The 17,834-nt window shown below is 55.7% G+C and overlaps 1 protein-coding gene across 1 annotated transcript in view; it reads right to left on the bottom strand.

Moving 5' to 3' along the window:
• The window catches only part of NPTN (neuroplastin), a 44,121-nt gene extending 26,649 nt beyond the window's left edge, over positions 1 to 17,472 (bottom strand). The window contains exons 1-3 of the mRNA XM_039557815.1: positions 17,292 to 17,472; positions 16,909 to 17,105; positions 16,358 to 16,565 (exon numbers count right to left, since the gene is read on the bottom strand). Coding sequence (XP_039413749.1) covers positions 16,358 to 16,565; positions 16,909 to 17,105; positions 17,292 to 17,472 — 586 coding nt within the window. The remainder of the gene's footprint in view (positions 1 to 16,357; positions 16,566 to 16,908; positions 17,106 to 17,291) is intronic.
• Between the last annotated feature and the right edge of the window lie 362 nt (positions 17,473 to 17,834).

Raw genomic sequence — 17,834 nt, 5'->3', positions numbered from 1 at the left:
CACTCCCTCACCCCAATGCCCAGCACTGCCTCACCCCAATGCCCAGCACTCCCTCACCCCAATGCCCAGCACTGCCTCACCCCAAGGCCCAGCACTGCCTCACCCCAATGCCCAGCACTCCCTCACCCCAATGCCCAGCACTCCCTGACCCCAAGGCCCAGCACTCCCTCACCCCAATGCCCAGCACTGCCTCACCCCAATGCCCAGCACTCCCTCACCCCAATGCCCAGCACTGCCTCACCCCAATGCCCAGCACTGCCTCACCCCAATGCCCAGCACTGCCTCACCCCAATGCCCAGCACTGCCTCACCCAATGCCCAGCACTCCCAGCCCCAATGCCCAGCACTGCCTCGCCCCAATGCCCCAGCACTGCCTCACCCCAATGCCCAGCACTGCCTCACCCCAATGCCCAGCACTCCCTCACCCCAATGCCCAGCACTCCCTCACCCCAATGCCCAGCACTCCTGGGGCCAAAGGCTCCTTGCCCTGCCTTTTTGGGGGTAAACTGTGGGTTTTTGGTGCATTTCAGAGTGCCTGTGCACTGCTGGAGCTCACCCTGCAGTGTGTGAGCGCCCTGGGAATCCTCTTATTTCAGGGAGTGTCCATAATTGGGATGAAAAGCCCTGAAAAGCCCTCGGGCTGCACTCCGAGTCCCTGAGGCCAGAACAATCATTTCGGAAGATTAAACCGGGCATCCAGAGCTCTCCTTGGCAAACCTTCCCACATTTTAAACCCCACATTTCCAGCGGGGTCAAATCCTCTCGGGGCAGCAACGTGCAGGGATTAGGATCGGCCCCGGCTGCCTTTGGTGCCTCTCCCCACAGCGCCGGGGATCAAAACTCTCTTTCCCAAAATCCCGGGATGAGCAGCGGCCTCTCCACACAAAGGATGGGGAAATTGAAGCCGCCAAGGGCAGCTCTGGGCTGATATTTTTGTGGTTTTGGCCACTCAGGGATGCCCGGGAGGGAGGTGCCCACAGAGAGCTGCGGTGTGCCCGCACCGAGCAGGAATGCTCACAAAAACCCCCAAAAAACGGGGGGGAAAGGGGAATTATGGCAGAGGGGAGGCTGGGAAGGGAGGGAAGCTGGAATTCCATGCCCATCCCAGCACCGGGCACTTTCCTGGCACCTAGGAGCTGCCAGAGCCTGGCCTTGGCTTTCCTGGGCTCCTCCAGCTCAGCTCTGCGGAGACGGCAGCACCAAACACACACCCCAAACCAGAGCTGGGGCTGGGCCGGGCGCAGGGCAGGCTCCAGGGACTGGGCGGGGTCTAACCCCAGAGATCTGGGACTGGCCTGGGTCTAATCCCAGAGATCTGGGGCTGGGCTGGGTCTAACCCCAGAGATCTGGGGCTGGGCTGGGTCTAATCCCAGAGATTTGGGGCTGGGCTGGGTCTAATCCCAGAGATCTGGGGCTGGGCCCGGGTTAACCTCAAAGATTTGGGACTGTGCTCGGTCTAACCCCAGAGATCTGGGACTGTGCTCGGTCTAACCCCAGAGATCTGGGACTGTGCTCGGTCTAACCCCAGAGATTTGGGACTGGGCTGGGTCTAACCCCAAAGACTGGGACTGTGCTCAGTCTAAACCGCAAAGATTTGGGACTGGGCTGGGTCTAACCCCAGAGATTTGGGACTGGGCTGGGCCTAACCCCGAAGATTGGGACTGTACACAGTCTAAACCCCAACGATTTGGGACTGGGCTCAGTGTAACCCCAGATATTTGGGACTGAGCTCGGTCTAACCCCAAAGACTTGGGACTGGGCTCGGTCTAACCCCACAGATTCGGGACTGGGCTCGGTCTAACCCCAGAGATTCGGGACTGGGCTCGGTCTAACCCCAGAGATTTGGGACTGGGCTCGGTCTAACCCCACAGATTCGGGACTGGGCTCGGTCTAACCCCAGAGATTTGGGACTGGGCTCGGTCTAACCCCACAGATTCGGGACTAGGCTCGGTCTAACCCAGAGATTTGGGACTGGGCTCGGTCTAACCCCAGAGATTTGGGACTGTGCTGGGTCTAACCCCACAGATTTGGGACTGGGCTCGGTCTAACCCCACAGACTGGGGACTGGGCTCGGTCTAACCCCAAGCACGTGCCCTGGTCTGGGATTCCCAGCCCATTCCCTGCAGGAATCGCAGCACAAACTGCGGGAATCACCTCCAGCTCCCGAGCCAGCAGCTCCCAAAGGCCCCAACCCTGTGAGGGATGATCGATGATCACCCCAGAGACGATCAATAAAGATCAATAAATCCTGGGAAGGAGCAGAATAACCCGGACCTGGGGTGCACCCCCTGTGTCTGTCAGGAAGGGAACGCGATAAAAACATCCGGGAACACCAGGAACACCTTTGGGAACACCAGGAACACATCTGGGAACTCGACAAACACCTCAGGGAACACCAGGAACACCTCTGGGAACTCGATAAATACATCTGGGAACTCGATAAACACCTCTGGGAACACCAGGAACACATCAGGGAACACCAGGAACACCTCTGGGAACTCGATAAACACATCTGGGAACACCAGGAACACATCTGGAAAAACAAGGAACACCTCTGGGAACTCAATAAACACCTCTGGGAACACAAGGAACACATCAGGGAACACCAGGAACACCTCTGGGAACTCGATAAACACATCTGGGAACACCAGGAACACATCTGGAAAAACAAGGAACACCTCTGGGAACTCAATAAACACCTCTGGGAACACCAGGAACACATCTGGGAACACCAGGAACACCTCTGGGAACACCAGGAACACCTCTGGGAACTCGATAAACACATCTGGGAACACCAGGAACACATCTGGGAACTCGATAAACACCTCTGGGAACACCAGGAACACCTCTGGGAACTCGAGGAACACCTCTGGGAACTCGAGGAACACCTCTGGGAACACGAGGAAAATTTAATCGGGGTGCAAAGGGATCAAGAGCGACGGCCCTGGAGGAGCAGAGCGGGGAGAATTCCCACCGAGCCAGGTGGAAAAAAGGGGGTTTCAAAATAAAACTGCGCTTTGCCTCAAAGCCCAAGCTGGAGAAAGGAGATGTTAAGCCAGGCTTAAAGACGGCAAAATGCAGGTTTAACACACACACACAAGAACGGACAAATTGGGAAGCAAAGAGGGGAAAACCAAGAACTGCCAAGGGAGTTTTGAACCCCAAGGAACACAGCGGTAGCCAAGCAACCCCCAAAAAAGCAGGATAACGCTCCCATCCCATCCTGAGGCTGCTGCTCCCACCTCGACCAAAGCCCAGAACTGAGGGTTTACAAAGCTCAGGCGCAAAACCAAACCCGATCTCCAGCCGGGAGCCAGCACAAAGGGAAGCGCAGCTGCTGTGGGGCTGAACCGTTTGGAGCGAGGCAGAAAACCCTCCTGGAAAACCTCTGGGCACGCTGGAAGTTTGCGTTTCGCTGCTCTCGGGCCTTTAGGAGAGCTCTGGAGGTTTAATTTGGAGGTTTAGTTTTTCCTCAGCGGTGCAGCCCGATTTTTTAAACTCTTCAAGTAAACAAACAAAAATGCAGCTGGAAAAAGGAGACGCCCACCGGGCTGGGTTAATCAGGTGCTCTGGCTAATTAACACCTTTTCTTTCTCTTGATTAAGCGACAAGAGGTGTGAGGGGGGGAAAAGCTCCGCTTTGTGGGGCATTTTTACTCCCTTCGGCCTGGGAAAAGCACCCCATTAATGTTTTGCTCCTTTCCAGCTGCTCGCAGGCGCTGAAAATCTCGGGAATCAGTTAAACCTACAAAAAGTGGCAGCTGGAAGAGGGGGAAGCAGCTCAGTTCTGGGAACTGCCTGCTCCCACCCATTTTCCACCGGCTCCATGCTTTCCCATTCCCCTATCACCAGGCAGCACGGAATTAGAAAATTGGCATTAATTGCATTAATTTCTGCCGCATCCAGCTCGGCTTTAAGCCAGGCCTGAGGCGCCCAGGTGAGCCCAGACCTGGAGCAATCCCTGGATTTAATTCCTGCCGCCTCATCCTGCGGCCTCCCAGAGCTGGAGAGAGGCAAACATGACCCGGAGAGCATCATCTAAAATGCATGAGCGTTCCACAGGCACGGAAACCTGAGGATTAAACATTCCCTGGATCCAGCCCAGCATCCCTCATTCCCCTGGGCATCACAAAGCCTCGGCGTGCAGCAGGTTTAGGGGCAACTTGGGTTTAAATCAGGGAATTAGGGCTAGAAAGGACACAGGGATCAGCTCCTGGGTTTAAATCAGGGAATTCAGGTTGGGAAGGACACAGGGATCAGCTCCTGGGTTTAAATCAGGGAATTCAGCCTGGGAAGGACACAGGGATCAGCTCCCGGGTTTAAATCAGGGAATTCGGGCTGAAAAGGACATAGGGATCAGCTCCTGGGTTTAAATCAGGGAATTTGGGCTGGAAAGGACACAGGGATCAGCTCCTGGGTTTAAATCAGGGAATTCAGGTTGGGAAGGACACAGGGATCAGCTCCTGGGATTAAATCAGGGAATTCAGGCTGGGAAGGACACAGGGATCAGCTCCTGGGGTTAAATCAGGGAATTTGGGCTGGAAAGGACACAGGGATCAGCTCCTGGGTTTAAATCAGGGAATTTGGGCTGGAAATGACACGGATCAGCTCCTGGGTTTAAATCAGGGAATTCAGGTTGGGAAGGACACAGGGATCAGCTCCTGGGTTTAAATCAGGGAATTTGGGCTGGAAATGACACAGGATCAGCTCCTGGGTTTAAATCAGGGAATTCAGGCTGGGAAGGACACAGGGATCAGCTCCTGGGTTTAAATCAGGGAATTTGGGCTGGAAAGGACACAGGGATCAGCTCCTGGGTTTAAATCAGGGAATTCAGGCTGGGAAGGACACAGGGATCAGCTCCTGGGTTTAAATCAGGGAATTCAGGCTGAAAAGGACACAGGGATCAGCTCCTGGGGTTAAATCAGGGAATTTAGGCTGGAAAGGATTCCTGAAGGTCCTCTGGCCCAGCAAAACCCTCAGATCAGCCTAAGACCCTCCCACACGGCCCTGGATGCTTTGATTCCCGTTCCCTTGGAAGAAAGATGGGATGCTTCACTTCACGCTTTTGAAAACACAGCTGTGGCCACTTTTACGGTGCCAAGCTGATCCCAGCAGCCGGAATTCCTGAGGAAAGCCATCCCAGCACAGCCCACAGAACATCTCTGGCAAGAGAAGCCCCTGGCGTGGGGCACAGCAAGCACAGCCACGTCCCCCCAGCTCCAGGAACTCCATCCCTGTGTGGCCTTGGAACACACAATTCCAGGGATTGCAGGTTACAGCCTGAAGGGGTTGGGAATCAGCTGAAGGCTGGAATATCCCACAGGGGAAGAAGAATCAGGACAGGGTTTATAAATGGCGGGTGCGTAACTGGCGGGGCCTGGGACACTCGGGAATGTCACTGCGGGCACGGGAATGTCCCCAAGGCAGCTCTGAGGCCCTGTCCCAGCTCCTGCCCCACTTCCAGCTCCTCCCTTCCGCAGCTCTGCTGGTCCGAGCCCATCATCTCCCTGAACCGGAGAATTCCAGGGCTCGGACCTCGGGAATTTAACGGGATTAAGGGTTTATTGAAGTGGTTCTGTCTTTTAGGGACATGCCCGGGTGCAGAATGGTTTTTATCCCACTGCAGACTCCATACCAAAGCACCCACTCCTACAGGAAGCGTGGACAATCCCTTTATTTATCCCAAATAAACCGCTCGGATCAGCGCTCCGGAATGAATAATAGATGGATAAAGATGGAACTGAGCCAGCTCTGAGCAACCTGAGGGGTGGATCCAGATCCACAGCAAGTGCAGTGCCTCAAAATGCCCGTTTCTTCCCGTATTTCAAGGGAAATATTAAGGAATGCCAGGGCAGAGGTGCTGGAGGAGCTCCCACACAGCCACCATCCCATTTAAATGGGTGCCATTTCCCTCCCAAAAAAAGCCAAGCCCGGGGAACTTCCCGAGGCGATCCCACAATAATTCACAGAACCCCCCCGACACCAAAGGCATTCCAGGGGAATGCCAGCTTGCTCCTGACGGAATCACCTCCTGCAATTCCATGGAAAAGGCAGCTTTGGCTCACCGGGAGATTGCCTTCCTTCCGTGGGCAACTGGTCCCTCCTCTCCTAGAGGATTTTCCGAGGATTAAACCCCACCTCAGCTCTCAGTTCTCTGCTCTCCCCATCCATCTCCTCCCCGGCACATCTCGGGACACAAAGCCTTACAGCAGCTGCTGCTTTAATCCCTGGGGTTTTTTAAGGGAATACAACAATACAAGGAGCACACGAGAATCCCCCTCCAAAGCAGCAAGAGCCAGGAGCAGGAAGGCTCCTGGAAGTTCAAAATCCACGCTAACAAGTGAAAGCCCATTCCCTGGAAAGCAGCAGGAAGGGATTCAGCTGCAGCAGGTGGAGCAGGCAGCAATTTCTGCTGTCCCCACGCCACAGCGTCTGAAAACCTCGAGAAATTGCAAAGCCCAGTAAATTTCTGCCTTAAAAGATAATGGGCGTTTGCCGGGAGAGCGGCCGCGTTTCTCTCCAGCACAGCAGCTCCCCAACGGCAAAGCTGCCTCTTTTCCCCCCCCTTTTATTCCTTCTGCACAACGAGGCAGCGAAAGGACATTTTCATCCAGCGACCTCTCGACAGAAATGCCCTTTGCTGAATTGTGGGGTTACGTAACAGAGCCTGGGGAGAAGCTGTTCTGCCACAGAAATAATTCCTTGGTGGGTGCACAAGGAGTGGCTTTAGCAGAGGGGATAACGCGCTTGAGGCGCGTCTCTCAGCCCAAAGCGGCGCTTCCCGGCCCGAAGCGGCGCTTCCCGGCCCAAAGCAGAGTTTCCCGGCCCAAAGCAGAGTTCCCGGCCCAAAGCAGAGTTTCCCGGCCCAAAGCAGAGTTTCCCGGCCCAAAGCAGAGTTTCCCGGCCCAAAGCAGAGTTTCCCGGCCCAAAGCAGAGTTTCCCGGCCCAAAGCAGAGTTTCCCGGCCCAAAGCAGAGTTTCCCGGCCCAAAGCAGAGTTTCCCGGCCCAAAGCAGAGTTTCCCAGCCCAAAGCAGAGTTTCCCAGCCCAAAGCGGCGCTTCCCAGCCCAAAGCGGCGCTTCCCAGCCCAAAGCGGCGCTTCCCAGCCCAAAGCGGCGCTTCCCAGCCCAAAGCAGCGCTTCCCAGCCCAAAGCAGCGCTTCCCAGCCCAAAGCAGAGTTTCCCGGCCCAAAGCAGAGTTTCCCAGCCCAAAGCGGCGCTTCCCAGCCCAAAGCGGCGCTTCCCAGCCCAAAGCAGCGCTTCCCAGCCCAAAGCAGAGTTTCCCGGCCCAAAGCAGCGCTTCCCAGCCCAAAGCGGCGCTTCCCAGCCCAAAGCGGCGCTTCCCAGCCCAAAGCGGCGCTTCCCAGCCCAAAGCGGCGCTTCCCAGCCCAAAGCGGCGCTTCCCAGCCCAAAGCGGCGCTTCCCAGCCCAAAGCGGCGCTTCCCAGCCCAAAGCAGCACTTCCCAGCCCAAAGCAGCACTTCCCAGCCCAAAGCAGCACTTCCCAGCCCAAAGCAGCACTTCCCAGCCCAAAGCAGCACTTCCCAGCCCAAAGCAGCACTTCCCAGCCCAAAGCAGAGTTTGAGCTGCCTGCTGTGTAAAATCCCAGCCCTGCTGCGGGAGGTGGGGTGAGGGATGCTTCAGTGAGGCCGAATTTAGGCTCTCCACAGCTGGAGAGAAGGAATTCCTGCCCGCTCAGCGCTGCATCCAGAGGGACTCAGCCCCAGCGCATCCAAGCAGCAGGAGAAGGCCGGAATTCCAGCCACAGGGAAGAGGAAAAAGCGGGAAGGCAACGCATTCAAAGGCAGCAGGGACACCACGCTTTGTGGAGCGGATCTGCTCTGCTTCACACGCCGAGCTCCGTGCTCCACACCGCGTTTTTAGCGGGCCTTTCTCCCCGAGCGCTTCGGCTGCTCCCGCTTCTCCCGCCCCTGGGAGCTGGCACGAGGGCAGTGCCGCTGGAATCAGGGCTCCAGCAGAGCCCAGCTCCTCCCTGCCCGGGCAGCGTTCGAGCTGCGTGGCCTACTGACACCGCAGGGATTACGGGGCCAGAAATAACCCGTGTGGGGCAGCTCCTCCCCGCAGCATCCCACACCGCGTTTCTGAGCTGCCATTCGATTCTGGCACCGGATTAGCGCATCCTAATCCCTGCAGGAATCACTGCCGCGGGCTGGGCGCTCGCAGCCCCTCGTGCTGCACTCACACCTCGCGCAATTTCTGTGCCAAAGGGTGAAACCACCCCAAAAACGCCCGTCTGGGGTCATTGCTGAGCTTGGGGGAGTTTTCCAGGCGAGGGGGAGCCCCGCAGCTTCACCCAGAGCTGCTCCCAGCGCTTTCGTAGCAGAAGTGAAATCCAATTAAAGGCCAAGCAGATTTGGACTCTTGGAGCAGGCAGCAGCAAAGGGAGAGGAAATAAAGCACGGAGAGAAGCCTCCTTTGCTCGGTGTAAATTAAAACAAGGAGCATCACCGCCACGCTGCCAACGCTAATTGTGTTTAATTACACTGCAGGGATTCTGTGGCGCTCGGGAGGGACACGAGTGGCCACCTAAACAAAACCTGATTCGAGCCGTGTGCCCCTGACCCGAGTTCAAAGGTTCTACTTGTATTTTACACCCCGTGTTTTGTTGTACTTTACACCCAGAGCTCCAAAGCCGTCCCTTGGCAGGGTGACAGCACCCAGGAGTCCCCTGTCCCCTCCACAAGAGGCCACGTTCAACTGGGCAGCAACTTCACAGCAGCTTTAAAAGATTGGGATTTTTAAAAAATACCTTCCTAGAGCCCAGCAAAAGCAGCGGGAGAATGGATCCCTCTGATAAACAGATCCAGCTGCGACAGCCGTGGTCGAGGCAGGAGAATCCCAACAGGGATTCTCTCCCAGCCCTCAGGAATTTGCTGCTGAGGCTTTTCCTGAACCCAAGGTGCTCTGTCTGCTGCCATCCAAGCAAATCCAGGTTCCCACAAAGCACCCAACAATCTTTCTTCAGCAGTTCTCCTCCTCTGAGAGGCAACAGCTCCGTCTCGCTTCGCAGGAGGACCACGGGGTCGTGGCTTGGAAAATCCTCTGGGAATGAGAACTGCGTGTTGTCCCGGAGCAGGAGAGTGCCAGGGCACTGCCCATCCTCCTGTGGTCTGGGCTCCATTCTCCCTGTAATTCCCTGCCTGCACACCAAACCCCACCCCACATTTATCTTTATTTAGGGTTTGGGGTTTGTTTTTTTCCTTCACTCCATATGGCTCAAGATTGGGGTCACCAAACCAATGCTGGTGCTGCTAAAAATAGGAGCTTTGGGAGCCTGAGACCCCGAAGTGAGAACAGAAGCTGCTGCTGAGCAGCAAAGTGCTGAAAACCCTGTCAGATAAAAATGCAACGATGTAAGGCCGAAAGGAACCCAGCAGCACAATATCTGAGCCTTCCCTCAGGTTCAGCACCCCCAAAACTGGGGAGAATCGGGAATTGTCCTGGCTCTGTTCTGTTTCTGGAAGCAAAGAGCTGAAGTTCCAGCAGGGGAAAAAAAAAGATCTAATCACAAATATCCCGTTAAAAGAAATTAAAATACTGAATTGCCCTCGTGCCTGACAGCAAGCAAAGCTCTCACAGCACCCAGTGGTTACACACAGCTGCTCCAGCATCGCTCCCAACACCAGAACTGCCAGAAATGGGATAAAACTGAAATATTCCCAAAACCACAAAGGTCACAGGAGACACTGGAAGGAGGAACCCAGAGGAGACTGTGGTCCCACAGCATTGTAACTTAAAACAATCCCGTTTCTAGGCTAGAGGGGCTAAATGCACCAAATATCCCGTTTCTTACAGCAAAATGAAGCCCAAAGAGTGGCTTTTTCTCACTGAATTTCCCTCTCAGTGCAGCTTCAGAGCAACTGCACCGGCACAGCTCCAAAGCTCTGAGCCAACCCTGCACGTGGAATTCCTGTACCAAGCCTGGGATTTCACCTTTGGAAAGGTGTTTTTACCTTTACTTGACCTTAAATCAACGCCCCTGTTTCTGAGGGGATGGATCACCCTCAACTAAAGAACAGACCCGGATTTCTTCCCTTGCAGCAGAGCAGGCAAGGCCCAGCTTCCCCAATTCCATAAAAACAAGGAAGAGCCCATCCAGGAGACTCCCAAAGTCCAGGTGCAGGTGGGCTCTGAGTCACAACCCCGAGCTGTTGGGCTGCTCTGGGATTTGGGAAACACTTCCCAGGGAAGTGTTTCCCAAAGCTCCCGGTTTCTGAGGGAGCTGCAGGGTGCCTGTGGCCATCCAAAACCCAAATGAGCTCTCTGACAGCGAGCTTCCTGTTCATTCCCTGGAATCCTGAAGGTCCCAGCAGTGCAAACCAAGCTGCCTGATCAGCCCAAACTCCAAATCTTTGGCTCCGAAGCACAGGAACATTTCTTACTCTGCTAAATCCAGCAGGCTGGATTTAGCTCTATTTATATCTATTTATATCTATTTGTATCTATTTCTATTTACTTATTTTCTCCCTGCCGTTTATTCCTGGCTTGCTTGGATGCTCCAAGGGTGGAGCCAGGCTGGGAGAGCTGGGGGTGCTCACCTGGAGAAGAGAAGGCTCCAGGGAGAGCTCAGAGCCCCTTGCAGGGCCTAAAGGGGCTCCAGGAGAGCTGGAGAGGGACTGGGGACAAGGGGTGGAGGGACAGGACACAGGGAATGGCTACAGAGTGCAAAAGGGTGGCTTTAGGGTAAATCTTGGGAAGGAATTCTCCCCTGTGAGGGTGGGGAGGTGCTGGGATGGAATTCCCAGCACAGCCGTGGCTGCCCCTGGATCCCTGGCAGTGCCCAAGGCCAGCCTGGACATTGGAACAGTGGGAGGTGTCCCTGCCCGTGGATGAGTTTTAAGGTCCCTCCCAACCCAAACTGTTCTGGGATCCTATGAAATCCATGAATTGGCTGCTTGCAACCATCAAACTCCCTGGAAAAGGCTGCTTTGGGTGAACTCCATCGGGAAACCTCCGTCAGGAATGATCCACCGCAGGAGAACAAACGGGGATTTGCCGCTGCTTGAAGACACAGAGAGGACCAGCCCCAAACCAAGCTGCAAAACTGCATTTTAGGGATTTCCTAATCCTTTGGCAAGACAGGAGCTTCCCACCATCCCATGGCTGGCACGGATTTCGCCAGGCTACCACCCAGAGCAGCTGAACCCTGACTCAGAGCGGCTTTCAAACCGCTCCAGCATCATTTCACTCGCTGCAAGCGCTCTGAAACGCCAGCAATTCAAACGCTTCCCCATCTGCAGCCTGAACCTGAGGCAGGCTCTGCTTCACCACCACAAAGCTTTTCCAACAAACCACGGGAAAAAAATAACCCCGGAGCGCTCAGCCAAGCTGGTGCACGCTCAGGTTTAAAAATGCTCCGAGCATCTGTTTTTCGCAAGCTCCTGCTGTCCGCCCTCACGGAATTATTCCAGGCTGCCTCGGTCTGCCTCTCGTCTGCTGGGAGCTCTCTGCACTGCCAAAAGCCTTCTCGGGCTCTTCTCTAGGCACTTCAACCCATCTTCTCCTCATTTCCAAGGTGTCCTTGGTCACTTTTCCCAAGCTGCTGGAATTCCACGCGGTCACTTTTTCCGGCCGAGCGCATTTTTTCCTAGTCCCTGATATTCCCCTTCCTCTTGTTTTCCTGCTCTATCAAGACACCAGCTACAAAACTCTTCATTTTTAGGTTCCCAAACCAGCCCAAGAGCCCCAAGAGCCCTCTGAGCACTCCCAAAAAGTGAGGAGCTACCCCTTGGTCCCATCCAGTCGTTGCTGTGGATTTTAAAACACGGAATGCCGAACTACAGGAATTAGAGCAAAGATCACCCTTTTTTTTTTGCTTTCTAAAGCCAAAGTCACAGATAATAATCCTGATTTGAATGATTGGATGTTGGATTTGATAGAGAGCTTTGGTAATTCCCGAGTCATGTTTTACCAGGTAAGCTCTCTCCTCCAGTTTTACAGAAGTCAGGATTCATATTCTGGAATTAACTGGGGAAAAAGCAAAGTCCCTGGATTTATACCCAAATACTCCTGTTTGGAGGAGTTTGACTGAACACACAAAGCCCATCCTCAGACATCCAAAGGATCAGACACCGGCCTGTGGAACCCCCAGACCAGCCAGCCCAATTCCAGCCTCCAGAAAGAAGAATTCTGCTGGGAAGCTTTTAAAAATGGAAAAGGGCTTGGAGTAAGGAAGACCCAAGCTGTGGGGGCTGCCTGTGCTTTGCTGGCCATGACAATGTGACCTCCCACTCTAAAGTTCATCGAAACCAAACTTCAGAGGAGCACGGACACAGGAATTCTCCCGGTTTTACTACAGCTGTAACACCACCCTAAAGAAAAACACCCCAAAATCTCAGGAACGGAGGCAGGCGTAGCACGTGTGTGAATTTTAGGAGCTGTGGTAATGACCAAGTAGATGGAAACCATGAAATAAAACTGGTGATGGGTCTCTGAGGCTGATAAAGCCAACTTGGGCTGGGCTGAGAAGATAAAACAGGACTTGGGACAACAGCAGAGGTCCGGCAGCAGAACCTCCAAGAAGTCCTTGGTTTGGGCGGCAGAGGGATGCACACAGCAGCAACCACCTGACCACTGCAGGACCCCACTGGACAGGGCTCTGCTGGAAGGAAACTGGGATGCAGGTGGGAATGCCACCTGCAGGACACTGGGAACAACCCTTCAGCTCGGCTCAATCTTGAGCTGGGCCCAGCTGGAAGCGTGGCCGGGTTCACCCCTCACACTGCGGAAAACGTGCCTGGAGAAGCTCCACAGGCACAGCCAGGAAAACACCACCTCCCAAGGACAACAGCCTCCTCTCCCCACCTAAACTGCACTGACCGAAGCAGCCGTGGCTGGAAAGGTTCCGATGGAATTCCAGGAGAGCTTTCCAAGTAGCGGTTGTTGCCTCTTTACCTGCTGGCAGAATTTCCCAGGGTAAACACGTCACTCGTGCTGCCGGCATCGCGGCTTCCAACGTGGGAGCTGGAGGAGGAGGAGGAGGGAGAGAACTCTGAACGTTCTCCTCGCTGCTCAGCCCACACTCAGGCTCCAAAAATGCTCTGGGAAGCCGTTCCTCACATTTATCTGGGGACCATTAAAAGGCGCAGCAGAACTCGGGCGCTGCGGAACGGACGAGGCTCAGCGGTCACAAACAAGGGACACAAGCGAAGTTTTTTACTGGCTCCTTCAAGAAGAAATCCGTTTTCAGAATTCAGGATTAATTTGGCTAATCTTCCTCATTTTGTGGTCACTTTTATACTGGTTGTTGCCAACAGAAAACCCGTATTCTTGTTTCAACCAGCTAGTTCCTTCTTCATCCACGCAGAGGATGAACTAAACAAGCGCCACCTGACTTAATTTGGTTTTATTTTCCCTCGTGCCCATCTCAGAACAACCTGAGCAATTTCAAGTCCTCAAGAACGGCCAAGAACTCTCAGCACTTCGGGGCAGAGCTTGCCAGCTTGCTCCCCAGTCCAACCCCCGTGTCGGTGTGCTGAAAAACCACTGCAGATTTCGTGGGGGGGCAGCCCAAGCACCCATTTTACACAACAAAACAATCCCTAAATCCCAACCACTCCGTGGTGGAATTACCACCACGCCGAAGCCTTTGGTTTTCCAGCTGCTCGTTTCAAAATGAAGATACTTCAAAGGTGAAACACCAAGTGGAAAAGTCACGTTTTCCTCCCCTCCACGAGGAGCTTTGAAGCATTAAAGCGATTTTCCAACAGCTACGCTTAGGAAGTGCAGGTTAAACACAGATTTTGCTGACAGACTGGCTTCTTCCAGCTTCCCCATCTCTCCCCCAGTTCCACCTGAACTCTGCTCTGGATACGAGCCATGAGCAGAAAGTGTCATTTTCCCAGCAGAACATCCAGGAAAAGTTCGATTCCTGACACATTTCCCTGGGATCTTAAGAAGTGTTGATGCAAGGGCTTTCAAAACAAGCCACCCGAGCGCCAAACACCTCCTCCTGGTTTTAGCAAGCTTAAATCCATAGGTGAGCCTGACTCCAGGCATTCTGAACTGCACCAAGTCTGGAAAAATTACTGGGAATTCAGCAGGGATCTCCTGCCAGAGGTGGGGAGAAAGCTGCTTCCCACAAACAGCCGGCATTCCAGTGGGAATTCTCTGCTCCAGGTGACAGGTACATGGCCATTCCTGTGTCACCCTGACCTCGGCAGCACTTGGACTATCACCTTTCGTGACTCTGATGATTCCATATCAATAAAAGATAAGAAATTCCTGCCTCTGCACTTTGGGATCCCTCCCTGCCCCTTCAAAGCACACACCCGTGGGTGAGAGGTTGCTTTCAGAGGAGATCTGAAGGAATACCCACAACGCAGGAAATGGCTGGACCTGCTCCCCGTGCCAAAGAGGAATTGTTCTCTTTCAGGAAGCTTCCCATGGGCCATTATTTGCTGAAAAAAGCCCGGCTCCTCTGCAGCAGGGCCTATAACCTTTACATTAAAATTGGGGTAAACTCTCCAGAGCACCAACAAACCTTAGGATTTTTAACCCTCAGAAGGATCTCAACCTCACACTCGGCTTGGGGTGCTCCACTCCTTCCCAAGCAGATTTTCACTCACCTGCCTGAGCTCCCACAGCACTACAGGCACTCAGAGTCCCCCTCACCGCTTCATTAAAAAGAGAAATTAATGAGCTTCCAGGACACACCAGGGGGCTGCAATCTCCCCCCACGCCAAGACCAGCTCGGTCAGCTTCAAGCCCAGCACGGAAGTCACGATAAAGCCCCTTCCCAGCTCTGCCCCGACACTTCATCGCTGCCCTCCAGCCTCTTAACAAACGCCAAATGTTTGCACTGCCCCCCAGCCATTCGGGATTGTCGTCCCAGCTGCTGGCATTTGACACCTTCCCTGCTCCTCCCGCACCCACACGCGACCCATTTCCATTGAACTCCTTCTCGGGGAGCTGCTCCCCTCTGGGAACTCAGCAGTGCCACAGGGAGGGAGCACAGAACCACATTTAATCCACAACTCGGCCCATCCAGCCCCTTCCCGGGAGCCCCTAACTCCCACACAGCTCCAGCAGGGCTGTCCCAGACTCCAGAGAAAAGCGCCTCAGGCTGCAGAGAGCCTCCAGTTTTCATTCACGGTGTGGATGGCAAACTCTGGTTAACAGAGACAGACACAAGGCTTACCGCCGGTTCCACAGGGCAAAATCTGCACGTGCTCCGGGAATAATTCTCCTCTGGGATCTTTGGGACAGTATTTTTCCCATCTAGATCTTGCCTATCGCTGTCAAACACGCCAAAAGCCTCAATGCTGGCCTAGTGGAAGGAGTCCCTGCCCATGGCAGGGAGGGGGAAATGGGATGGGCTGTAAGGTCCCTTCCAACCCAAACCAATCCGGGATTCCACAACCCTGTGATTTCAGGATTTCCCCGGAGCAAAGAGCCAAGGACTTCATGCTGCAAGGCAAAATTCACCTCGACAGCAGGAAAACTCTCGGCCTGAATATTATCTGCAGAGCAGAAAGGAAGGCGAGGGAAAGGAGGACGAAAGGATGGAACTAGCGCGGAACTGGTGCCCTAGCAAGTCACCCCTTCCTCCTAGGCAGATTTCCCAGCGGATCCAGAGCAGAGCCTCCTGAGAGCCCGAGCTCCCGGCCCTTCCCAGCACTCCCGGCCCGAGCAGCCCTGCCCGTGATGCTGCACAAGGAGCATCTCCCCGTCCGGAGCGCTGCGGGAGCGCACAGCCCAGCCCGGCCCGGCGGATCAGACACGCATTCTGCTCGGCGCTGCTGCAGGATTTCCTTGGAGCAGGAGGCTCGGCTGGAGCAGCCGCTTGGCCCCGCTCCGCTCTGCCACTAATTGTCATGCACTTGGCTGCGAACTCGCCGGGGAGGAGGCAGCCGCGCTGGATTTAGCTCACGCTATCCTACAAGGAACGGAGAAGGCTTGGGGTGTGGTGGGTTGGTTGTTTCTTTTTTCCTTTTTTTTTTTTTTTTCCCTTTTTTTTTTTTTTTTTTAATTCCTTCTTTTACGCTCCTATCAGAAGGACCTCTCCAGTTGCTAAGGAACTACGGGGTTTATTGCATTATAAATGATTTAAGGCGGCCCGGCAGATGCAGGTTCAGTAGGCGGGAGGAGATGAGGAGATGTTCCATTTTACCGGCGGCACGAGGCGCCTCAGGAGGAGCCGGGGGAGGCCGAGCCTGTCGTGTCCCCCCCCTTCCTCCTCCTCCTTCCCCCCCTTCCCCCTTCCCCTGTGGGGCCCAAATTCACGAGGGATTCCCCCCAAACCCGGGGTCGCCCCCCCACCCGCGGGGTTGCCCACAGCGCACCCTCCGCCACAGGCAACGCGCCCCCCCTCCCGCTCCCCCCGCCGCCGCCCTCCCTCCACCGTTCTGCGCCGCGGCGGGTCCCGGCAGCAGCGCGGCCGTCGCCAGCAAACAGCGAGAAGGCGGCGGGGAGCGGCCCGGAGCGCGGCATCCTCCTGAGGCAGGGGCAGGAGGAGGAGGAAGCGGAGGAGGAGGAAGGTGAGGAGGGTGAGGCGGGTGAGGCGGCGGCGGCGGGAGCGGCGGCTCCGTCCGTCCTTCTCCGCCGACCTCCTACCGCAGCGCAGCGCCCGCTCTCGCGAGAGCTGCCGGGGGCGGGGGGCGACGCCGCCGGGGAGGGGACGGGCCGGGAGGGGAGGGGAGGGGACGGGAAGGGAAGGGAAGGGAGGGGGGGCGGTGTCAGCGCTCGCCTCGCCCGCCCCCCGCCGCCATGTTGTCTCCCTTCGGGCCGTTCTCCTCAGCCCTGCTGCGGCTTCCAGCCCGCGGCTTCCCCTCCTTGCGGAGCTGCCGAGCTGGTGGCGGGACAGGGGCGCCCAGGCGGCGGGGAGCTGCCCCCCTGCCCTTTCTGCCGTGCCCTCAGGGGCGCCATGGCGGAGGCTGCCTGAGGCATCGGTACCGTCAGGGCCCCCATGGCGGAGCCCTCTTGAAGGAACCGTCCCTTCAGAGGCGCTGAGGGCGCGATGGCGGAGCCCACCTGAGACAGCTTCCCAACAGGGGCGTTGAGGGTGTGATGGTGGAGCTCCTTGTCGGGGATATGCCCCCTCAGAGGCAGCGTGGCAGAGCCTGCCTGAGGAATCTGTCCCGTCAGGAGCACTGAGGGTGACGATGGTGCAACCCCTCATCGGGGAGCCGTCCTCTCAGGGACACCATGGTGGAGCTGTGAATAATCTCTTCCCATAGGGGCACTGAGGACATGGTGGCAGAGCCCCTTGTGAGGGAACCTTCCCCTCAGGGCAGCATGGTGGAGCCCCTACTCAGGGACACCATGACGGAGCCCACCTGAGGGATCCATCCCCTCAGGGGCACTGAGGGGGCCATGGCAGAGCCTTCCTGAGGCATCAATCCCCGCAAGCACCATGGCAGAGCCCGTCTGAGGGATCCATCCCCTCAGGGACACGGAGGGCACCATGGCAGAGCCCGTCTGAGGGATCCATCCCCTCAGGGACACGGAGGGCACCATGGCGGAGCCCGCCTGAGGGATCCTCCCCTCAGAGGCACTTAGCAGTGGAATTGTGGGCAAAAAGCACAAAAACTCGCTCCAGGGTGGCTGGACAAGCCAGTCATGCTGGAAAACAGCGAATTTGGGTGGCTTTTCTCTATTTTCCTGTCACAAATCACAGATGCCAGGTCAGACTGGCTCCTTGCTTTTGCTTTGTTCTGCGCCCGTGACCCCAGCTGATGGCGGGGAGATACGAGGCTTGTAGGAGGCAGAGAAGGAGACTGGGGGGGGGGAAAAAACCCAGCAAAAAATCCCTCAAAATCAGATTTTCAGCTTTGTGCAGAGCCCTGTTTCACTGGCGTGCCCGCAGCAGTGGGGTGGGC

This window comes from Corvus cornix, chromosome 10 (assembly GCF_000738735.6).
Source record: "Corvus cornix cornix isolate S_Up_H32 chromosome 10, ASM73873v5, whole genome shotgun sequence".
Lineage (NCBI taxonomy): Eukaryota > Metazoa > Chordata > Aves > Passeriformes > Corvidae > Corvus > Corvus cornix.
Note: the sequence above shows the minus strand (reverse complement) of the source record. Positions and strands in the feature narration are given on the sequence as shown.